General features: G+C 37.7%; 3 protein-coding genes across 11 annotated transcripts in view; 2 read left to right on the plus strand and 1 right to left on the minus strand.

The window, feature by feature from the left end:
* Nucleotides 1–1,626, plus strand: part of LOC120430217 (ecotropic viral integration site 5 ortholog) — a 129,660-nt gene extending 128,034 nt beyond the window's left edge. For 5 of the 8 annotated variants that reach the window (XM_052710019.1, XM_052710009.1, XM_052710060.1 and 2 more), the window contains one exon: nucleotides 1,346–1,626. In XM_052710019.1, coding sequence (XP_052565979.1) covers nucleotides 1,346–1,552 — 207 coding nt within the window. In that variant the 3' untranslated portion in view covers nucleotides 1,553–1,626. Of the gene's footprint in view, nucleotides 1–941; nucleotides 1,104–1,345 lie in introns of all 8 variants that reach the window. The other 3 variants (XR_008212440.1, XR_008212441.1, XR_008212439.1) reach the window with 2 other exon arrangements.
* The window catches only part of LOC120430222 (putative peptidyl-prolyl cis-trans isomerase dodo), a 277,938-nt gene that overhangs the window by 135,236 nt on the left and 117,246 nt on the right, over nucleotides 1–25,456 (minus strand). The window lies entirely within an intron of this gene.
* Nucleotides 1–25,456, plus strand: part of LOC120425156 (glutamine synthetase 2 cytoplasmic-like) — an 84,571-nt gene that overhangs the window by 38,443 nt on the left and 20,672 nt on the right. The window contains exon 1 of one of the 2 annotated variants that reach the window (XM_039589586.2): nucleotides 24,876–25,083. The exons of the other annotated variant lie outside the window; for it this stretch is intronic. The gene's annotated coding sequence lies outside the window, so the exon portion shown is untranslated. Of the gene's footprint in view, nucleotides 1–24,875; nucleotides 25,084–25,456 lie in introns of those variants that run through there. 2 annotated transcript variants of the gene reach the window in all.

Consider the following 25,456-nt stretch of genomic DNA (forward strand, 5'->3'; position numbering starts at 1 on the left):
ACCCAATTCACTTAAATTTCAGTCCAAATTTGTGTGATCAATAAGCAAAATCGAGTGTCCGGATTTCGAATCAGCTTCTATCAGTGTCCGGGATTCGAAGCACAACAAGTCATTTCAATTTTGAAATTCTGATGAAAAATGGTTCGAAAAGACTTATTTTGCATGCATTCTCTTAAAATTGACTATTTGTACTACATCCTGATGATATTTCTACATTTCCAACTTATTACATGAATTTTTGCCAGCTATATCAAAAATGATATGCTACTAAGTGTCTGGATTTCGAATCATGACGTTATCAGCCATGAAAGTGAAGGGAAACACGATGAAGATTTTTTTTTTTCGAGCTTTTAAAAGAAATCAGTGACGTTTCACTTGCAAATGTAGTAGTGGAGTCTTAATTTTGACTGAAAATCTCAAAGTTTATTATTTGAGTTTCTTTCTACTGACATTTCGTGCATGAGAGGGGAGAGACAAGTTCTCTTTTGAATTATCGAAATTTCTCTCTTAGTGAATGTCAGTAGAAACTCTTTTGATGAAGATTTTTCCATCGCTAAATGATAGAAAACTGTTTTTTTAATTCGAAGAAAATTAAAAAAATGTTTTCTGTTGTATGCAATTAGAAATATGTCAAAAAAAAGTTGATATGGAATGGTACATGCAGACTTGTGGTAACGTTTCCACCTTATATGCGAATGAACGGGAGTTCCTGGCTGGGACCAACAGAACTGGTAGTTCACTTTGTAAGGGGAGAGTAGGCCAGCTGGACTGTGGCTGAAATGTGGCCCAATACAAAAGTATTCCTCTCAGGAAATTGAAAAAAATCTTTTTTTTATACTTTTTATCAGTACAGATTAAAAAAAATCTCGTCTTCTGCGATAAAATTATCAATAGCATTTTCTGCACATTTTTTTCTACTTCTTCTTTTCTTCACTCTTTAGTACGTTCAGAAACTTTCGCACGGCCGCGATCTGTTCAGTTTCGCTGTAGATAGCCTCAAAAGCAAGCTGACCCATTAGGGTGGGTGATCATTATTAGTTGGTTGCTTTCTGTTTAAGGGGGAAACCGTGCAATACACGGAGAGAGAGAAAAACCAATTGGCAGTAAGTTTCGAAATTATGTGTTTTTTCTGTTTAATTTTTGTGTAAATGTTGTTTTTGTTAATATTTGGTTAGTTTTAGAATCGCTTCCTTTTCCGTTGCATGTCGGCATGATGCACCCCTCACCCCAGAGAATGACTAACCCCAAAAAATAAAATTGTTTGCGAGTCTTTTTTGTCCCTCGATCAAGAATTTCAAAATAATCAAAACTAATGAATTATCCCTCCCACAAAAAATAAACGCAGCTGACCGCGCTCAAGTGCCGCGGTTCGGGCCCGCTGAACCTGCGCATGATCAAGAGCACCTCGATCCAGTCGATCGACTCCACCAACGAGATCGACTTTGCCGAGATGCAGCTCTCGCGGAAGGACATCCTGAGCGGAAACGGTACCCTCAACATCACAAGCACCACCACTACTTCCACATCGCCACCGACCTCGTCGTCCTCGTGAAATTTAGCGTTTCTGGGCTAGCTAAGCCTGCGGCATAACAACGCGCTGTGTAGAACTCTGTAGGACACTAGTAGGTATTCTAGAGCTATTTGTATTTGTTAGGAGACAAGTTTAAACATCATCAAAATCATTTCAGAAAAAACAGTAGTAGAAGGATAGAGTTTAGAGAAAAGTTCATCAAAAGCATTCACACAACTCGTAGCAAGGACATTTCACACACACACACACACACACACAAACAACATGATTGTATTCCTAGATGTTAAGGTAAAACGAGGAGACAAGTGTACTATTTTTTATTAACATTAACATTAATTCCGGAAAAAAACCGAGAATCGGCTCGGTTGTTGTACTGAACGCGAAAGGAACCCACATTACGATAGTGAAAGAAATGGAGAGTTAAGCTGTTCTTATGATTTTTTGTATGTGAAATTGTTTATTTTTGTTTAGGTTTTTTTTAAGTATATTTCTATTATTATTATTATTATTTTCTAAAGTTTATCAAGCAAGCTGTAAGCGTGAAAGTATTTGTATTCAACAGTGCAAGCCAAGCTGGCAGACAGAGATATAATATAAAGTTTAGCTGAAAAGGCAAAACTAAAATCAAAAGCAGGCAATTCATAACCTAATATTATTTGTGTTTTCGTTTTGTCTTATTGTCTTATACATCTTTTCATTTCCTCAGTTAAACTGTACATTTTTCTTGTTTAGTTTAATTATTTCTAGCAATAATACCAGAGTAGAGAGAGCGTGAGGTTGCGAAATCTCCGGAGAGTCAAACTGTCATATAAAATTGTTTGTTTGTCGCAGTGAAAAAAAAAACTTAGTATTTTTCCAAGAGTCTATAAATATATTATGTATTACAGAGAAAGAAAGAAAAAAAAATGAAAAACAACAAGCACATGTCTTAGTTTGATGTTCGAGAAAGCTGCTAGAAAATTTAGCAGCAGCTTTTTTTTTGGGTTTCCACCTCGGCGCGTTCAGCAATATTTGCCCGTAAAAGTTTCTTTTGTTGAAAATATTGAGAGTGATTTCATGCCAACATTAGAATTGTATTTTTTCATTATTTGTTGCAACAAAAAATCTTCAAACAACACCGACGACATGATTATTCTAGATTAATAAACGTCACGAGAATTCGCGGTATGGTTGCCTCTGCATTATGTGCACTTCACGCGTGATTTATGCAGGGTGTTGTCGTTTAAGCCATGTTTTTTTTGTGGAAAACTGATTTTTTCGATTAAATGTGTTTCACAACACATTTGATTTACAAAATTCAGCGGAGTTCTGACCGCTTTTCGGCAACTAACTGTCATTTAAGACGATAAAAAAAATCGTCGAATGATTATTCCTTGGTGAGAATCTCAGTTATTCTGGCTTCCGAGTTTCGCTTGCCTTCGCCACGTCAATACGACTTTGAACGCAACGCAATATCACTCACTGACTTTCATCATAAACCAGGGGTGCTCAAAGTTTTTGGAAGCCGGGCCAAATTTGAAGCTCAAGTGAGTTTGCGGGCCAAAATCATAAAATAATCAGCTTTTTGAAACTTCTTTTATTTTTTCACATTTTTGTTGATTAAAATAATAGAAAACACAAAATGACAGTTTTCGATCACTATTGTAGATTTTATTGTTTTTGGAATTTGAAAATAGAAATTTGGTTGAATGTGTTTTCATTAAAATTAAAAAAAAAAGTTTAAAAAAGTGGTGACATGTAATCTGAACATTTTATGTAACGACGCAATTTTATCTTTGAATAAGGTGTAACTAAAGAAAAATCGAGAGAAATTTGTTAGAATATGTTTTTTAACATCCGTCAAGTTGATTTGCAATCATTATTTCCAAAAATTGAAAGATTCGACGATAAAAAAAAAACATTTTATCGCAAAAATAAACTTATTGCCTTACTGTTCGTCGAAATCCGACATGCTCAAAATGATACTAAACGCAGAGGAATGTATTTCAATGAAATTCAGCTTATTCCACTTAAAATCATTGATATCTTTAAAATAGTTAAGCACACGATTTAAAAAAAAAATTCATTGTGGACAAAGGAAGGGTTGGTCGACAAAAGCTTTGTAAAATATTTGCAACAGCCTTATTTCCCCAATTTAACATTTTGTCTGCCTGAATCAGATGATAATCAATCAGATTTGTTATCCAACTGTCATGAGTTCGAATCCCGAGGGAAGGTTTCTAAGTGCAAAGTAAGTTTGAGTCATAAAAAGGGTCATTAATACTTTGAAATTAATATGGAAAACTTATATTTTTGCAATTATTACAGATTTCTACCTAAGTCAAATTTGAACGTATTATATACATTTCCAAACATGTTTGAAGAAGGTTTGGACGATATTTACTAGTTTCACTCACATTAAACGTGTGAAATTGTTTTAATTATTAAGATTTTTGAACTAAATATTTGTGTCGTAAAATGGGGATCAAAATATTAATAAATCATTAGTTTTTTTTTTAACAAAAAATAGAAAAAAAAGTTAGCATAAAAAAGATTAAAATAAACCTTTAAGTATAAAATCACTTTACAAGTGGTCAACGGGCCATTTAACATGAACGTTCAAAATGGGTCCGCGGGCCACAAAAAATCACCTCGCGGGCCACGTTTGGCCCGCGGGCCATACTTTGGTCACCCCTGTATAAACACATTCGCGCAGCGCACGATCGTTCGACATTTTACCTCATCCTCACCCCATCAAAATCCTAACCACCATCAATCTTACACCCTCACTAACTTCTATCACATCTAATCTATATCTCTCTTATCTCTTTCCCTCCATCTATCTCCTATCCCAACTATTACTCTATTCATCATCTTCCTCTACTTCAATAACTAAACCCCAACTATATCCTAACACTTACTTACTAACTCCCACCTTCACTTAAATCACCCCTTAAAAAAATATCTCCCCCATACCCCACTTAATATCATTCATCCATCTTAATCCCTAATCCACCCCCCTAAAAATTATTTAACTCACCTTATCCCATAAAAAATTCCAACTCTTACTACCTCATAAATACTCTTCCCCATAACAAACCCCCATACCCTATTCCTATTTCCAAAAAAACCATCACACCACTAACCCAATACACATAAATAATCCATTAACAACATCCCCCCCCCCACTAAACCCACCCTACCCACATACCCCCACCACACCCCAAACCAAAACTCCCCACCTAACCATTCCTTACAACCCACCCAACTTCTCCCCCCTCCCTAATCTACTCTAAACCAACAAAACCCCACAAAATCTAACCCCAACCCTAATATAAACCTCATAACACCCCTCTCTCCTCTCTCTCCCTACTAAATCCAAACCCTACCCACAACCCCTATCTTTTAACCCCTACACTAACCACACCCCACCCAAATCTTCATTCCCCCTCCCACCCACACTACTCTAATACCCTAATTATCCCACTCGCACATCCTTCCCCCCCCACCACCTCACCTCAACCCACTAAAATACCCCTCCCCTCCTCCCCCAACCCATAACGCCCAATATATAGATATATATAACCACCCCCCACCCAACATCCCCCCCCAAACCCTCCCACCACCAAAACAACCCTATATTCCCACCTCTTCCCACACCCCTCCTCACCCTACCCCCCCCCCCACCCCCCCCCTCTATATATATCATTCCCCCTTATCCCCCCCTAACTTTAAATCAACCCTAAAATCAAACCCCTTTCTCATTTCCCCCCTAAATTATATACACCTCTTTCCTCTTATTAAATATCCCATAAAATATTTCCCCCTCTCAACTAATCTATCCTACCCAAACCACTAAATCACCAACCCCTTCCCCCCCCTTAAACTATCACCAACACCACAATACCTCTCAATAAAAACTCAAAATCTCTAACCCCCCCCCCCACAAACCTTCACACACCTCAACACAACCCTCCCCCCTCCTTAAACATACTCACACATCCACAACCCCAACTCTCCTCCCACCCATATCCAACCCTACTACACACCTCCCTCTTCTTCCTAATCCCCCTCCCCCAAATTCAAAATTATTCCAATACTACTCCCACCCCCCCCCCTTCTTCCCTCCTAACACGCACCCCCCCCCCCCTCCACCACACCGCAACCCACACCCCACTCTCTACATCCCCCCCCCCCCCCCCACTCCCCCCCCCCCCCAATCACCACCCCAACTACACCAACATCACACCCACATTCCCGCACATGCGTAGCCGTAGTTGTACTTAATGCATTACACCTAACCATGTGAAACACTATACACATAGTAAAGTAAAAAAAATAAGAAAAATTAACAGAATAAATTTAAACAAGAAAGTAAACGAAAAAAACACAGAAAGAAATCCAATAACACAGGGTAACATTTTGTATATCAGATATACAGAAGAGAGAGCGAGAGAGAGAGAGAGAGCGGGCAGAATTTTATCAACAAACAAACAGCCAAACGACAACAAGACAAAAAGTAAACAAGAAAACAAACGCACGTTTGAACGGAATGAACACACACACATAAAGATGAGCAACAAGCACACATTTACACCACCACTGCGAGGTTGTTGTTGAATTGAAAAAAAGGAGGAAGAACCGTTTTAAAAATCTTTGTCACAAACAATATACACCCCTTAAAAATAAAACGAGAAATGGTCGAAACTCGCTCGCTGTATTGAAACAACAACAGAGGATGAAAAAGCAAAATGGCGCGTAACGATGATTAACAACCCAAAAAAAAACAATGTAACTAAAGCAGCAGCAGACAGAATGCAAATTCGAAACATAATAAACACATTTGGAACAAATTCTCCTTAGTTTTTTTTTTTTGTTTAGATTCCGGAAACTTTTATTTCAGCCCTGCGTTTGACAGTAGCTCACCTCTCTCATTGTTAACATTGGTGCCATAAAACAAGGTAAGCACTGCTAAAGGTGGCTGCTTGTCCTTGTAAATTTAGGACTGAATTTCCCCTCTAAAAAGCAAAATATTTCGATTTATTTCCGAAATCATAATAAGAAAAGAAGACAAAAAACCATTTTTTTTGAGTTCAAATAATCTCGAAAAGCCGAGATTCGGACGGTGCTAAACGGAGAGGAAATTTGCCAAATTGTTTGATTGATTAGCGCGGTCGGCTGGGGGCGAAAATTAACTTAGTTGTAGATCATCAGGTGGGAAACCGGTATTACCAATGGTCGGTTTGCTTAGCGGCGCGGTGCTAATCGAACCGATTAGCGAATTAGTTTGTGCGTCGACTTTGAGTGGGACAAACGCGAAATGTTTTGGGCAGAGTGTCAAAGTGTTTGAGTTGATGCTGGGAAGGTCAAGATTTGTTTATGTTTGGATTGGTGGTTCAAATATTTTGAGTACTTTGGAGGCACATAAATGTTTTATTAACATAAAAAGGCATTCAAAGAACATTTTAAAAAGATGTATCTTTAGCAAAACAATGTAATTCGGCCAATGTCGCAGTGTAAACAAAAAGTTTATCCTGCTCTTTCCTAATTGTACACTCAACCCCCGGTGGTTGGTCACTTTTTCGTTTGACACTTTTTTAGTTTGTACTCCGTTGGTTGGTGAAAGTCAAACTTAAAAGTGACGAATTGTCACTTTTTACACGGCGCTCACGCAAACGTTTGATGTTGAAATATTGGGTCGGTCTAATAAATTATGGCTCTTGGTAAAGTGTTGATGGTTAGATAATTTGAATTTTGTATTACTGTGAGTTTGTTCATGTAAACATAAATAAATGAAGCAACATGTTTGAATTACATAAATAGCTCTGACAGGAATGATGTTTTTGTTAATGTTGTACAAATCGGCAGACTGACTTCGCAATGGTTTTTTATAAATTATTCTTAAGATTTTATTTTGGGCTATTTGAAGTTTGTTAATCAAAATATTACAAGAGTTTCCCCAAACTGAAGTTATGTAAGATAAGTGAGAATTAAATAGTGAATGATAAATTGTTCGGGACGACCGAATAAGGTTTACCCCCACCCGTACGACGAGAATGACTACGCCCCTGCGCAACGGCAGAGCTGTCAACGACGACGTCAACAACAACGAGTTTGCCGCTCGAACCGCCCAGCAACAAGCTCGCGTTGAGCGCGCTCGCCACAAGTCATCCAACCGTCGGACGTGCCGGACGCGAAGCGCAGCAGCAGAAGTGAAGGAAGAAAGAGCGGAGGAAGAAGGAAGTGTAAAGTAGAAGTAAATAGAGAAGAGTAGTAAACAGAACTTCCGGTGCCTTTCCTTTGGACCCCCTTTCCGACCCCCCTAAATACAGTCCACTCCGAAACACTGGCCAACCGTGGCCGGTGCACAAACATAAATTATCAAAAGTACATTAGCAGTTAATTTGTGTTTAATTTTATAGATAATTCCAATAATCTGGTTGAGTTTGTTCAATAAATTATTAATATGTGACGACCAATTCAATTTATTGTCTAAAATGACACCAAGATATTTACATTCGTCTACTATTTTTATATCAGCAAAATTAGTTCTAGTTAAAGTTAATGGATTCACCGTCGAGCGATTCGAATTTTTAATATTGATTATGTTGGATATATTTATGTTTAGTGTGAGCTTGTTTAATCGAAAATAGTCAGTTAACAATCGAAGATCATTATTCAAATTTATATCATTGATTACCATAGATTTGTTAAAGTAGAAAAGAGATGAATCATCAGCAAACAATTTTAAATCACCTTTAAGAGACAGTAAGACTAAGTCATTTAAGTAAACTAGGAAGTAAAGTGGACCCAAGACGGAACCCTGAGGAACCCCTACATTAATCAAAGCTATTAAACTATCAATACCATCTAAACTAACAAATTGGCCAGTAAAATAATGCCAATCTTGTTGCAAAAATGATAAACTAATTGCGATGATTTGTGTTGCCTTCCTGTTGCGTAAGTCGAATGCTGTCAAATGTAAACAAAAGGTGGCAGTTCGTGTTACACGACTGTCCACCAATCAACGTTTTGCAGAACACGTATCGTCATGATCTTACTACCTTGTCGCATTTCAATTTCGACATTTCAAGAAAAACGTGTTTTAATGCGTTGGTAGGTTAAGGATTCGGTCCTATTTCCATCCACTTTGCTGCTGAAACTTACTTGCTCGCTGAAGCTTAATTCCTATTGACCTTTGTCATTGAACGTCAAAATGCTGATATGCCAACATTAGGTTGATTACATAACATGCTATTCCCCTGAACATAACTAAATCATGCAATGAAAACAGTAACAAATAGAATCTATTTAGCTGACTTTTCTGGAAATTATACCGATACTTCGACGGCAAAATTTCAAAAGGCATCATGTACATTTTGACACTTTCTTGGTAATTGCATATTCTGAAAGTACTCCTAATAAGTTACCTCTCCACCAAAAATGAGCAAAAGTTGCTTCAGTAAAGTCTGTTTAATAATGATTTCAAATAAAGTAACATAAACAAAATTTCTGGCAACAGCAGTGCCTGTTTATATAGCCCTGTCAACCTGTCAAATCAAAGACGACGTGAACCTCGTGACGAAAAAAAAGCATCCTGAAAAAAACGCCATGTACATTTCGACGGTAACATTTCAAAAGGCATCATGTACATTTTGACACTTTCTGGGTTATTGCATATTCTGAAAGTACTCCTAATAAGCTACCTCTCCACCAAAAATGAGCAGAAGTTACTTCAGTAAAGTCTGTTTAATCATTATTTTAAATAAAGTAACATAAACAAAATCTCTGCCATCAGCAGTCCCTGTTTATATAGCCCTGTCAACCTGTCAAATAAAAGACTACATGAACCTCGTGACGAAAAAAAAGCATCAAGAAAAAAGCGCCATGTACATTCGGCGCAGAAAAACGAATCATAACAAAGCGTCCCCCTCGATGACAGCAGGGTGATATATACGTTGGTGATTTCAAAAGAAGTTATGTTTGTTTTTCTCATATAAAATTACGGAAATAACGTTTTATTGAATTTGGATGATCAAGTATCAATAAAAGCAACGTTTTTCATCGTTTGTTATCATTAGAACATCTTATTTTGCTTTTATATTAAAATGGGAATTGACAATGGATGCTCAACTTTTAAATGCATTTTTCTCAAAAAGAATGGTGTGTACATGATGCTTTTTGAAATGTTGGCATCGATTTGCTGACGAATCATAACAAAGCTTCCCCTCCAATGACAACAGGGTGATATCGAGAAATTAAAAGTGAGAGTGTGTGCAACATGGAGTTAAACTTTCTGTGAAGTTGCTGTGAAGATTATCATAGCACTTTGAAAAGTTTAACTCCATGTTGCACGCACACACTCTCACTTTTTATTTCTTGATAGACGTTGGTGATGTCAAAACAAGTAATGTTTGTTTTTCTTAAATATTTATAATGACGGAAATAATGTTTTATTGCATATGGATGATCAAGTATCAATAAAAGCATCACAGCAAATAAATTAGTAATCCAGCTGCGCGTAAAAGGCCTGGGTGTTAAATAAATTTTTCATTATTTTATGAAATTCTGTGTAATATAACACCTTGAAATATGTAGCCCATCGGTATAGGGGGATGGCGTCGCTATTTTTAGACCACGTTTTCCACTTTTTCTCATCGAAACCGACTACTTTATCGACTTCATTTTGCTGGGCGAGATAGGACGCCGTCTATTTTTAGACGATGACTCAGCACTTTTCCACTCTTGCACCTCAAAAAACCAGGTGGCAGCACGATGTAACGCCACGTCCCTATGGGAAACCTACTTGACCGAAATGTCAAGCTCACATATACGTTTATCCTTTCCATTTTTCATCGGTCTGATGGCCGAGCGGGCTAAGGCGCCAGTCCTTACTGTAGGTGCAGGATTTGAGTCCCGTCGGCTGCAACGTTTTGTTGTGTTAACAAAATTTTTAACATGCAGCGTTAATATTAAGTGTCTTTTTTGACGAAGGTGATGTGCATGCTTTTGCATGCGATTTTACCATCGGATTTTTTGCTGTGCAACGTTTTTCATCGTTTGTTATCATTAGAACATCTTCTATTGCTTTTATATTAAAATGGGAATTGAAAAATGATGCTCAACATTCAAATGCGTTTTTCTCAAAACGCAAAGTTTGTAAATGATGCTTTTTGAAATGTTGATGTCGAATATACATATTTGAAATTGGATTTCGGAGTCACGAATATTTCAACGTGGTCGTGCTTTCTTGTCGCACGTCGCTTTTTTACGTTCCGAGAAAAACGCATTTTAATGTTTGACCTTGAATAAACGAAAAATGGAGCACGCATTGTAAACGATAGCAAACACGTTTTGTTTGGTTGACCATTCTGTGCATTATCCCGAAAATTGATTGAGATTGGGTGCCGGAGTCCCGAATTCTAATTACACGTGTTTACGGTAGTCGGGCATGTACGTATGTCAAACGCGTTCTGACCTGAAATCCCTTTGGCCAGTTGTCGCACTTACATCAATTTCCAGGGTGTGTCAAGATAGCGACACGACAACATTGCAACTTCTTCCGTATTAATACCCGAACAGACGGTAATAACTAAATTCATGCCATTTCAATAACAAATACTGTTAAAATAACAGAAAGTGTTATGGAATATTCTTGCAAAATCCATTTTTGCATAAGAGTTCAATAACAGTTTATGTTATCATAACAAAATTTGTTATTGGTCTGATATTGGTTGAAAGCCAACACAACATGGGAATATCATTTTTTGTTATGGAAGAATACCGCCAACTGTTATTGGAATGATCGGATTAGTTGTTAAAATAACAAAAAATAATAACAAAGATTTGTTCGAAGAATAACTTAAAATGTTATTAGTCTGTTATTACAATAACAATCCAATAACAAAAAAATCATAACGGCGAATAACAAATCTTGTTATAAATAACATAAAATGTTATTGGCCTAGTATTTTCAAATATCAAAAAATGTTATTCCCAAGTTATTTCCGTCTGCTCGGGTAGTGATAACAACGCACGGCTTTTTTTTTTGAATTTTTGAATGAATATCTCAGGATTGAAATCGAATTTTGGGAATCTAGACAAGCCTTAAATGCACCTGCGGTAACATAGCGCTATGGCGACGACATGATATGTTTTAGTATGATTTCAGCATTATAACTCATCATTTAAATTAAACAACTTATTCCAATTTTTCTCTTGCACGATGAGGCTATGGCCTTAATGCGTGACAACAGCTTTCTAGCATTCGCCATTATGGCTCAACTGTCAAATTTTGCGTCAAATGTAATAAAAACCGTAACCATTTTCAAGTTCACATCGAACGACGTCGCTAGGTGACCTGCCCCCAAACCCAAGCACCGAGTCGTGCACCCCAAAACGATGCCAAAGTGAAAAATTATGCACTTCCGCAATTGCGCGCACTGATTGTTTCATCTGATCAGACCACACAGTATTAGCGTCATAAACGAGACGCAAAGCAAATTTATATGGTCGTCGGATTTGGGTGACCCTCTAGTCTCATGCCACGAGAGATAGATAGAGAGAGAGAGTTTTATTTATGGGATCATTCACTCAGCGATAATCAGCGCTGATATAACAGCTTGATAATGCTGCTCACCATGTTATTCGAGTGAGAGAGTGAGCAAATTGTTCTGAGTGGCGTGGATAACTGGCCGATGCCGTCTAAGTCCGGGGTGTGATGTCAAGGGAACCGTTTTCTACTTAGTTGCCAAGTTCAACCGAGTTTTAAGGGTGATCTTACAGTCATTATGGTGAACTTTGAAATTTTGTGGCTGCCCTTTGAGATGAGTCACAAAGTGATTGCAATGCATGGATGGAAAGGGAACCCCTACGAATTTGGCATCATTGTTAAATTAAAAATTCCGGGAGTTCGGTTTGTGCTGTCATCGAGTGCGGTTCGTCGTGTCTCGCGCGCGTGTATTTTCTGTGTATTTGGGTGTTTTGTTTTAACCAGGCGCTCCATTTTTAATGATTCAGCCCGGGACTAACCGTGGATCAGTTTTCTGGTGGAATTTTGTGTGTTCTTATGTTTGATTTCGGATAAATCTGAGTTTTTTCAAGTGTTGATAACAAGAAGGACGTCGTCGGAGGTAAAATCGGGCAGTGTTTGTTTCTACGGGGTGCGATAATTTTCTTCAAATTTGAGTTGTTTTTTGAGATAAGAATACCCTAAAAGTGGCTCAAAGTTTTAATTACGTTGTGTTTTTACCCGGTGCGATGCGGATTTTGAGATATTTGATCTCTTTTTCGAGTTTTATGTGCGAAAAGATTTGCAAATCCCGTATTCGTGTTTGCTCAGGCATTTTGTTTTCCATGCGCGTTGCTAAAAAGATTAGTTTTGCATCATTTGTGCTCGTGACGGTTGCAACTTGCATGCAAGTAGCGAATCTTCAGTCACCATTTCCCGCAGGGAGCGTCTGATGCCCCAACGGTTTGACACTGTCAGAATCTGAAGCGCTTTAGTGGTGTTGGTGGTGATGAATCAGCTGTTGACAGTTGAGAAATTGCAGAATGAGCCTGTGTGGACATTCCAATTGGATTAAAAGTTCCGTTATCTAAAACGGCACATATTCGAGAGTATCAGAAGTGAAATTAAATTTTGTGAATAATTCACCTTTGGAGTGCTACTGCTAATATAAGTGTGTTAAGAATCGAAGAAAGTTGGGACAGGAAGATTAAAAAATTGCAGTTTTGGTGTGCATCATTTTTCTATTGTGAAAGCTTTCAAAACGTGTTTTGGTGTGCATCATTTTTCTATTGTGAAAGCTTTCAAAACGTGTGCTTTGTCGCCACTGTTGAAGGTCAACTGTTTTTAATGCAGTTCCATATGACGGGATTGAGTTACACGACAGCGAGTGAGACAGCACGACAAGTCGTTGGACCTGTCACTATGATCATCAGGACTTCAGCTGAAATTTGGTGAGATCTTTCCAAAACAAACGAATAACAAAAATCTGCCTACTAAATACGCGCTGATTTCTCGTCCACGGATAAGAAATCGGAAGTTCTAAATAACGTTTGAATCCGATTGATGTAAACGTTCTTTAGGGCGGGGCTTGTCGATTCAAGCTGAAGTACCTCGCGCACGGCTAGCCTGCGTAGAAATGGGTCACCGAAGCTCGGCAGAGCTAACACCCTCCAAATGCCTATGCGAGTTATTTGCATGTATAGAATATTAATCTAAAATACATGGAAACAACTCAATTTGTAAGAAAGGACCGCGTGGTCCCGTTTGGTTGGTTGCACACACACACACACATTGTTAAATTAAAAATTCCGAAAACTAATAGATGACATTTTGAACGACGTATTTTTATTTATTTTTTATTGACGTAAACTCGGACTGGCAAACAGTCTAAACTAAGCATACAACCCATAAATAAAAATAATCATAAATCGATTGTGGTTGGTCAATATCCCCCTGAAGTAGAATCATAATTGATTGTTTCTAGCATTGTTTTTTTTATATCTATCTTTATGCTGTAAATGAAAGATTTAGAGACTGCTACTTGTTTCAAAGTATTTTTGAATTTCCAAATGAGTAAAGTAATTTTTTCCCATGATCTTGATCACTTTACTAAGCAATCGAATCCAGAAGAGAAAAGATCATCAGTAGTATTGGTCCGAGCCGGGATTTGATCCCCGATCTACCGCTTACAAGGCCGAAGCGTTACCAACTGAGAGTAAGCAATTATTATTTTAGAAGTGCATATTTTCAACACAATAATTACTACAACCGCTGAAACCAATAAGTTATAAGGTAAACTGTGGTTTGGCTTAACATTTCCAAAAAAAGTGTCCACGTGGTTTATGGATGGTACCGAACATTTAAAAAACATTTCTCTGGACCCAAACAGACGGAAATAACTTGGGAATAACATTTTTTGATATTTGAAAATACTTGGCCACATTTTATGTTATTTATAACAAGATATGTTATTCGTCGTTATGATTTTTTTGGTAATTGGATTGTTATTGTAATAACAGACTAATAACATTTTAAGTTATTCTTCGAACAAATCTTTGTTATTATTTTTTGTTATTTTAACAAATAATCCGATCATCCCAATAACAGTTGGAAGTATTCGTCCATAACATAAATGTTATTCAAAGTTGTTTTGGCTTTCAATAACAATAACAAATTTTGTTATGATAACATAAACTGTTTTTGAACCCTTATGCAAAAATGGATTTTTCAAGAAGATTCCATAACACTTTCGGTTATTTTAACAGTATTTGTTATTGAAATGGCATGAATTTTGTTATGTTATGTTGTTATATTTTTTTAAATTTATTCATTATTTTGGTTAAAATTTATTAAAAGATAGAATTGTGCCTTAAACTCTTTAAAATTAGTTTCGTTTATTAAAAAATCGATTAATATTGCATTTTAAACTGAATTCGAAGCACGAATCAAAAATGTTCACATTTTATATAAAATTTGTTCTACTGAAAATGACTATTTTTTCCGAATAGTATTTCAAAAACACATAAACTGTTAATTTGTGGTAATAATTATACCTTCTCCTAGTGAAAATGTTCAATGAGTCCGAAATTGCATTCCGTTTTTCGATTCGAATAAAACTATGAAATTATGAAAATATATAAATATCCTATTAATGAACATTTTCGTAATTATTATTAATTTATTTTTTAAGCTCCTTAAAATGTTATGAAAACATTTTCTTGGAGTATTTTTAACATATTTCTCGATTTTTTTTTGAAAAGGTCCTATAAACAAAATTTTTACTTTTTGTTTTTTGGTTTATAGGACCTTTTCAAAAAAAAAGTCTAGATTTCTACCACGGACAGTTTGATTCCATACCATTCCGTACGTATTTAATTTCTAGTGTTTTTTTTTTTTTTTTTTTTGAAAAGGTCCTATAATCATACGAAACACAATAGCTGTAATCGTTAATTGTGTTCATGGATTTGAGAACAACGAGGGAATTTATTCATGAGTATGGTGCATAATAAACGTGAAAATATTTTTTCGTGGTTCTCAAATTCATGAACACAATTCACGATTTCGAGAATTGCCTTTTTTTTTCGTGTAGGACCTTTAAAAAAACTCTAGATTTGTACTGTTCATTTTGCGGAAAAATCTAAAAGTTATCAAATTCACCCCAGCTAATTTGGAAAGAAACTTTTGACGGAAATTTGACAGAAATGTTTATAAACCCATCGATTTACAGCGACTTTTCAGAAGAATTAACCTAAAAAAAGTTTCTGCTCATTTCTAGGTGTCCGAAGGTTATGTGTGGTGAGTCGCCCAAAACCTCTTTTAAGCAACGTTTGACTTCCCCATCCGATAGAAGGCAAAAATAAAATATCCTATAAAATCGAAAAAAAACTTAAAAAAAAATTACCGACGGAAAATTTAAAGACATAAAATTAAATTTAAAATTATTATCATTGTTTCACGAAGTTAACATTTTTGCATTTAAATTTGAAGCCTTTTTTTAATTTAATATATTTGCATACATTTGGGTAAAAAATAGGTTTTTGTTTTTATTTTTCCCTTTTTTCCCATTCGAAACTTGGAATCCTATGAAATGAACTTGTTTTTTTCATGATCTGTTTCATGCTTTAATAGTTAAAAAAAAAAAACAGAAAAAACTGACATTTCACGTTTGCTCAATTATTTCACATTTAAAACGCCGTATCTTTAGTTGTTTGCAACCAATATTTACTAAATCAGGGCAAGTCTTGATTTGGTTGCAGTATCTATTGGTCAGTAGATTGTTCTAGATTTATAGTAGATCCTTTGGGAGAAGTTGGCGTATTCGTCGTTATACCCCAATAAAATCTGCTATAAACCAGGAACAATTTGGATTTTTTACCACTCGAATCCAGAACTTAATCAAAAAACTTATCGTAACACTGCATTTGCAAAAAAAAAAACCAGTAAAATTTTAATCTGAATACGGTCTTTGCAAACACAAAATTCCCAAATTGTTTAAAGATATTTTTACACAACAGTATGTTGTTTGATGATTTTTAATGCACAAACATAAACATTAAAAAATACAAAAGAAAAAATTAAGTTGCATGTCAAGCAATCCCAGAACAACAACAAACAAACTCATACGACACAAAAGCTAGTGAATCAAGATTGACAGCCGCTGGTTGATGCGATACTCCCACAACATATAGGGCCACTTTAAGGCAGGCCAGGCCCACTCAATTATATAATTGTAACAACAACCGCTGCTGCGCTGGCCGTAGTTGCGCTCTCGTAGTTGACACAAGACATGGTTCAAGGACACCTGGGTGCAATTTGGAATAGGGATCGGCATCGCAATCTGCAACATTTATCTTCACTGTCAAGGTGATGAAAGCGAGAACGGCCAAGTTGCTCGAACCGTTATAGCCGTCGCCATTATGGCGACCTGTCAAAACAAACCATAACCTGATCATTCCACCTTGTGCTATGTTTTGATTCTGTGTCGCACAATGGACTCCAATTGTAGGAAATTGACGCCCCACCAACAGCGAACGTACGGACTCTTCCTGTTTACAACTTGTTGGTTCCCTCCGCATAGATCCCACGGAATGATGACCCACAGAATCCGGCCGGATCGTGTATCACGCGATCGTTGACAACAACCGTACTCAGAGTCGAGTTTGAGGGTAAATTTTGCTCACCATGACTATCGTGCATGATAGAAAAACGACAAAAGAGAAGGTTCGCAAAGCTGATTGTCAACAAAATTGCGCTGTTCCTCAGCTGTTTCGAGCTTCTTATTTGGAAGCAAGAAAAACAAACGTGATTCATTACAGGCGAGCAACAGTGATTAGACCCAAGTAGAACTATACCCTGTAAAAAGTTTGACAGTTCTCAATCTGAGGAATCAGCCTACGAAATCGGGTGTCTTCTAAAACGACCGACCAGTAAACCTACTAAGTTGGCATGCGTCGATGCCAACGTTTCAGTCGATCAATTAATCGGCAAATTAAATTGGCTTTAGTCGGGCATTCACGGAAACACACTAAGTTGGTCAAAGAATCGGTCAATGAAATACGTTTTAGTGTTGTTTACTAATTGGACTTAGGTTAATTATTGTCTGCGTTAATTTGAACCCATCTGCTCCAACCTTCCATCGGATGAGGATGTCGGTCCCGGCCTTGGTTGTTAGGTCGTTAAGTCATTCCAGGTGTAGGAGTCGTCTCCATGCCATAAGTACAAACAACACACCAAACCAATCCTACTCCGGTGGAATCGCTGGCGGCGGTTGGACTCGCAATCCGAAGGTCGTCAGTTCAAACACTGGGGTGGAAGGTTCCTTGGAGTAGAAAGAGGTTTGGGTGCCCTCCCCATTCAAGCCTTCGGACTCCTAGGTTCGAGCAGAAACTTGCAATAGAGACCACAAAAGACCCGGGGGTCGTTAATGTGGATGGTTTGATTTTTTTTTTTTAATTTGAACCGGAATTCCTGCAATGTAGCAAAAAGTAGCTTGTACAAAGTTTGGTAAGTATTTTCTAAGTGTTTCAATAGTCATTTTTGAGAAAAATAGGCAAGTTTATTGTTTCAAGTGTTTGTTTGTTTTTAAATGTTTTCAAGGTGATGAACCAAAACATAGTTTTGAGGTAGCGGTCCCAGCAGAAGGCCCGGCGCTTCAATCTTCTGGGGTAAGTTTTTGTTATGAAATATCGAATAAATTTTAATCACAGAACATTTGGAACTTTGTCCGGAAGTTCTAAAAAATGGACAATGATTTCTAATTCGTAAATTTATTTTTAAGTGATTGAACTAGCAGCCGAAACGTTGTAGGTATGTAATCCATTACTTTTTGGCAGCTAATTCATACGCCGGTTCCATTAAGATGCAGGTTCCCGGATTTCTCCGGGGACAGTGATTTTAATCAACCTACTAATCGGCCAACTTCGTATGATCGAGTTGGCTGATTGCGAATACCGATTCGTCGGCTTACGTCTGGGTTAAATTTCCATAAGCGTATGTTGCAACATCGGCCGATTAGTCGGCTATTTCGTCAGTCGATGCATCCGACTAAACCCGATTATATTTTAGGAACAGTAGGGTGTTTTTTCTACAGGGTAGTTTTGTTCCAGTGCGGTACCCTGTAAAAAGTTTGACAGTTCTCAATCTGAGGAATCAGCCTACGAAATCGGGTGTCTTCTAAAACGACCGACCAGTAAACCTACTAAGTTGGCATGCGTCGATGCCAACGTTTCAGTCGATCAATTAATCGGCAAATTAAATTGGCTTTAGTCGGGCATTCACGGAAACACACTAAGTTGGTCAAAGAATCGGTCAATGAAATACCCTGTAGAAAAAACACCCTACTGTTCCTAAAATATAATCGGGTTTAGTCGGATGCATCGACTGACGAAATAGCCGACTAATCGGCCGATGTTGCAACATACGCTTATGGAAATTTAACCCAGACGTAAGCCGACGAATCGGTATTCGCAATCAGCCAACTCGATCATACGAAGTTGGCCGATTAGTAGGTTGATTAAAATCACTGTCCCCGGAGAAATCCGGGAACCTGCATCTTAATGGAACCGGCGTATGAATTAGCTGCCAAAAAGTAATGGATTACATACCTACAACGTTTCGGCTGCTAGTTCAATCACTTAAAAATAAATTTACGAATTAGAAATCATTGTCCATTTTTTAGAACTTCCGGACAAAGTTCCAAATGTTCTGTGATTAAAATTTATTCGATATTTCATAACAAAAACTTACCCCAGAAGATTGAAGCGCCGGGCCTTCTGCTGGGACCGCTACCTCAAAACTATGTTTTGGTTCATCACCTTGAAAACATTTAAAAACAAACAAACACTTGAAACAATAAACTTGCCTATTTTTCTCAAAAATGACTATTGAAACACTTAGAAAATACTTACCAAACTTTGTACAAGCTACTTTTTGCTACATTGCAGGAATTCCGGTTCAAATTAAAAAAAAAAAATCAAACCATCCACATTAACGACCCCCGGGTCTTTTGTGGTCTCTATTGCAAGTTTCTGCTCGAACCTAGGAGTCCGAAGGCTTGAATGGGGAGGGCACCCAAACCTCTTTCTACTCCAAGGAACCTTCCACCCCAGTGTTTGAACTGACGACCTTCGGATTGCGAGTCCAACCGCCGCCAGCGATTCCACCGGAGTAGGATTGGTTTGGTGTGTTGTTTGTACTTATGGCATGGAGACGACTCCTACACCTGGAATGACTTAACGACCTAACAACCAAGGCCGGGACCGACATCCTCATCCGATGGAAGGTTGGAGCAGATGGGTTCAAATTAACGCAGACAATAATTAACCTAAGTCCAATTAGTAAACAACACTAAAACGTATTTCATTGACCGATTCTTTGACCAACTTAGTGTGTTTCCGTGAATGCCCGACTAAAGCCAATTTAATTTGCCGATTAATTGATCGACTGAAACGTTGGCATCGACGCATGCCAACTTAGTAGGTTTACTGGTCGGTCGTTTTAGAAGACACCCGATTTCGTAGGCTGATTCCTCAGATTGAGAACTGTCAAACTTTTTACAGGGTACGTTTTAGTGTTGTTTACTAATTGGACTTAGGTTAATTATTGTCTGCGTTAATTTGAACCCATCTGCTCCAACCTTCCATCGGATGAGGATGTCGGTCCCGGCCTTGGTTGTTAGGTCGTTAAGTCATTCCAGGTGTAGGAGTCGTCTCCATGCCATAAGTACAAACAACACACCAAACCAATCCTACTCCGGTGGAATCGCTGGCGGCGGTTGGACTCGCAATCCGAAGGTCGTCAGTTCAAACACTGGGGTGGAAGGTTCCTTGGAGTAGAAAGAGGTTTGGGTGCCCTCCCCATTCAAGCCTTCGGACTCCTAGGTTCGAGCAGAAACTTGCAATAGAGACCACAAAAGACCCGGGGGTCGTTAATGTGGATGGTTTGATTTTTTTTTTTTTTAATTTGAACCGGAATTCCTGCAATGTAGCAAAAAGTAGCTTGTACAAAGTTTGGTAAGTATTTTCTAAGTGTTTCAATAGTCATTTTTGAGAAAAATAGGCAAGTTTATTGTTTCAAGTGTTTGTTTGTTTTTAAATGTTTTCAAGGTGATGAACCAAAACATAGTTTTGAGGTAGCGGTCCCAGCAGAAGGCCCGGCGCTTCAATCTTCTGGGGTAAGTTTTTGTTATGAAATATCGAATAAATTTTAATCACAGAACATTTGGAACTTTGTCCGGAAGTTCTAAAAAATGGACAATGATTTCTAATTCGTAAATTTATTTTTAAGTGATTGAACTAGCAGCCGAAACGTTGTAGGTATGTAATCCATTACTTTTTGGCAGCTAATTCATACGCCGGTTCCATTAAGATGCAGGTTCCCGGATTTCTCCGGGGACAGTGATTTTAATCAACCTACTAATCGGCCAACTTCGTATGATCGAGTTGGCTGATTGCGAATACCGATTCGTCGGCTTACGTCTGGGTTAAATTTCCATAAGCGTATGTTGCAACATCGGCCGATTAGTCGGCTATTTCGTCAGTCGATGCATCCGACTAAACCCGATTATATTTTAGGAACAGTAGGGTGTTTTTTCTACAGGGTAATTATTTGCGGATCTGTTGTCGTGTGAGTGTCATGTAATTATTCTATTCACGCACGCATGCAATGGCGATTCAAAACAAAGCTACGACAGCGGTAAATGGTTTGATCTTGGATGACAATAAAACTTTATGGTACGCACGGCACATACATTGTAAAACTGCAACAAATTGATGTCCAGCTGTTCATTCTGCTACATCAATTAGCATAGACAAGGAAGAAGATCAATGATGGAGAGATTTGCGGAACTGACAAGGTTTACACCTACAGTTGATTAAAACGTCAAAATGAGTATGATGCCATAATGGTGGCCGCTATAAAATTACAAGCTAGCGAGAAATCGCTCCTCTTCAGTTTAAATCGAAAGCTGGTAATTATCCCACACCAGGTTTAGAAATGTCATTGAACTTGACAAATCCGGAAAACGACTGGTTAATGAACTTTGACGCTCAACCCGTTGAATAATTAATCGTTACAATCATACATATTCAAGTTGAACCCGGAAGAAATACCGTAAATTTAAATTACGTCACAAATCCAGCTGTCCTCGTCCCCGTCACGCAGGATGGTCAATTTTCCACTCAAAAGGACTTTGAGAAGTAAAAACGAAAAGAAAAAAATCGAAAGTGAATGTCCTTTCCCCTTGCACGGAAGTTAGTACCTCTAGAAGGCAAACAAAACCGCTAGTTGCCGTGAATACGTAATGTACCAGAGCCAGCACAGCTACAACTCAACTGCACAGTGTAGAGGCCCACAATATGGATAATAAGCTTGTTTGGAGGATAGGTATCACGCGAACGATCATCCCACATTCAGGTTTCTCAGCTGATTCTTAGGCATGAGCTGTGTAAGTGATTCTACGGAAATGTTTTGTGCTTAGATACTACTAGTTTTGTTTTTAAGTTGACGTTCAGTTACTAAGCTTAGTTTGTTTACTGTTACATTACGTATCGGTGTACATCTGTTGTCAACAAGGATAACACAGAGAACATATTTTTAAATAAACTACCTAGGAGAACTGCAATTTTGAAAGCATTGTTAACATATAACACACAATAATTTTGTATGGATCGTTACACACCCCTAAACCCATTACGCCAATACCCTTTCCCGTTACTCCAACAAATTGGGCATGTGAATATTCGAGAATCTGTATCTTGAGAATGGATTTTCTGATCCATTTGGTGTCTTCGTCAAAGTTGTAGGTGATGATTAAGACGATTCAAAAAAAAGTGGCACACAAAAAAAAACCCTTTTTATTTTCTTTTAACCAACTTTCAGTAATAACAAGTAAAAAAAAATATTTTTTCCGCGAACCTTTTTTTAAATAAACCTAATCATAATCCACAATTTTGCCCAAGACATCAAATTGATCAGAAAATCCCCTCTCAAGATACAAATTTTCGAGTGTTCACATGTCCTTTTTGTATGGCCAGCCCGAAAAAATGAGACTTGTAAGGGAAACTAGTTATGCAAAATGGCTTCTATTGACATAGTTTGAAATTTCCCGAGCCTTTAATTTTATTTTTACGGTTGTTATTTTCTTTCATCCTAAATGTTGTTAAAAGTTCTTCTTCCACTCTTTTTTTTTAATCTGGAAGCAAAAAAGATGTGAAAAAACAGTCGAAAACATCCACGTTAAATTGATTGTACACTTTTTAGGATACATTTTAAATCTACTTTTACATCATTTTTAATCATTTGGGAGATTTTTAAGACCTGTTTTCAAAAAGAAGACAACACATTTAAGAGCAGTTTTATCCTGGGTTCATAGATTTTTTTTTGCAAAACTAAGTATACCTTGCTGTGATAAAAAATCTCAGAGATTTTTAAAGTTTTTGTTTGAAAAAGAAAAAACTATCATTTGTCCTATTTTTTAGATTATGTGCCTATTATATAGAAATTATGCACCTGAAAATAAGTGCAAATTAAAAAAAAATCCACGATTTTTGGGGGTTGAGTTTCGACCTGTAAAGATTAAATGAGAAATAAGTATTTTTTTCAATTTGTAAAAAAGAAGATTAAGACTGAAAAAAGCATGAGACTTCAGTTTATTTTCACATTTAAAATTGAATGAAATAGAAAATTATATGCAATAATCATGCATACCATCACTTCTAATAAGTTTATGATGTTGTAAAGCTAAAACTGACTGAACAGGTTTTTCCTTAAAATTTACACAGAACAAAAAAGATGGTAATGTTTATCAGGGAATGGTTACAGACTGGTTCTGGTGAATTTTTATCACGTTCACATTTCAATTTCAATTCGGTTTTGTTGGTGAATTATCAATAAACAATAAGTTCTTTTGGAATACATAACAGAGTTTTGGAGTTCCTTTCAGCTGTGTGTTACATCATAATCCATTTTGGAACAATTGTTGCTTGTAGCTAAGGGGTTACCGAAAGTAAGAAAAAGTTAAGAAAAAAAACTTACTACAATTGCAAGGGAAAGGGGATAGAAATAGAGAAAGCTTAAAACTAGATCACAGTTTTTTATCCTTTATAGATGTGCTTAATCATCAGCTCCCCGAGGGCCAGAAATTGCTCCGCCTTGTTACGGCAGGTCCGAAACCGCGTCATCATCTCCCCGCGAGAGCAAAGAACTCCGGCAGGGTGAAGAGATCTTCCCCGGACTCCTTGCTGGGTCGCATCGCCGCTACCGGTAGCGACCACGCTTGCAAACGACCGCCCCCATCCAGGAGGGAACGCTGGGTTGTCCGCTGGAACCGTACGCTGGCCAGCTACAGGAACGGCTGCGCTCGTACTTCGCTGAGGAGGATGGGACGCTGCTGCTTTCTTCTTCCTCTTTTCCTGCTCCTCGAGGTAGGACTTGCGCGCGACGCATCCGCGGTAATTACCGGTATGGTTACCGCCACAGTTCGCGCACTTTACGCGCGGCTTGATTTGTTCTGCGTTTTCCCCCAAGTCCGCCTTTCGTGGCAGTGCGCACACCTCCGAGAAGTACTCTTTTTCCGTGCACGACCATCGTCGGTAGTGCTACCGTCGGTGTTGTTGTTGTAGCTTTCCTCATAAAAATTCATAAAATCGCGATAACTCGTATTGGTTTCAAGCAAACCGAAAAAAATGCAAGCAAACCCCTTATGTTTATATACAAAAGTTTTGGTAGTTGTCTACTCTATAACTTTGTAGAACATTATTTAACTCAATAAATAACCCTGCAAAGTTACAAAAAACATGAAATTTTAAAATGAAAAAAAAATGTTCTAAATGAAAAAATGACCCTTCTGGGTTGTTGCAGATTTGAAAAGTACATTGAATTTCCCTTAAAATGACACGTTCCAAAAAAAAAAATTAAAGTACAAACAAAGCATACAAACTTTGGAGAGAAAACATTCGACCATGTCTAAATATTTTTGAAAAGTTCAAAGTGCACGTGTTTCTGGGGACCCCACACTTCATGTTTCCCCAAGAGTTGAACCTGCGCAGAAATGTTGTTTGTCGGTGTAACCGATCGAAAAAAAGGCTTTGTTTACAACTGGCGCTAAGGACCTTTTTCAAACTAACCCGAGATATGGGTTATTTCAGCTTATACTTGTTCATCTTTTCATATCAAACTTATTTTAAAGCTAAATAAAAAAAAAACTTTTTCGTAAATTATTGACGACAGAAAACTTTGTCAACGACCTACTCCTCATCATCATCCCAATCAACCGGCGTACTAACATAATCAGAATCACCCTCACGAGCCGGTCAGTTCACGCCGAACGCTAGTATAAATGCAACGCGCGCCCGACCCTTTCGACCAGTCTGTCGGCAGTCGTTGAGCGGAGTTCACGTACGATTCAAATCGAGTCAACAAAGTACCACGCGTCGTCACCGGTCGTCGTTTTTTCCTTTTCGGTTGTGTGACAGTGTGATTCAGCTGAAAATCCGCGTAATTGTGCGCATTCAGCAAGTGTTTTTCTCTCTGTGGAAGCAAGTTTCGACGCCCAAATCTAAGCAAAGTGAGTGTCTAAGGTTATTTTCTGTCCGCAAGTGCTCATCAATTTACATAACTCTGTGTACAAGCAATAACTATTTTGGGGACAAACTAGCACACGAAAATCGAACCCAATTGTGATGAATGGAATTGGGTGGATGGTGTTTGCCAACAAGAGGGACAAAAACAGTAAACAGAGACTGATTATCGGAAATAAACTGCATCAGTAAATAAAAAGGGACATTTTTGGGAGTAAGCAGTGTGTGACTAATGATAACGAAGATTGAAATTAGTGTGGACAACAAAGCAAGAACCCGAAAGAGATGTTGATAATTCGGTAAAAGATGAACTGAAGACGAAAAGTAAAATATTTGTATTATATTAGAAACTTTGTGTAG

This window comes from Culex pipiens, chromosome 1 (assembly GCF_016801865.2).
Source record: "Culex pipiens pallens isolate TS chromosome 1, TS_CPP_V2, whole genome shotgun sequence".
Taxonomy (NCBI): Eukaryota; Metazoa; Arthropoda; class Insecta; order Diptera; family Culicidae; genus Culex; species Culex pipiens.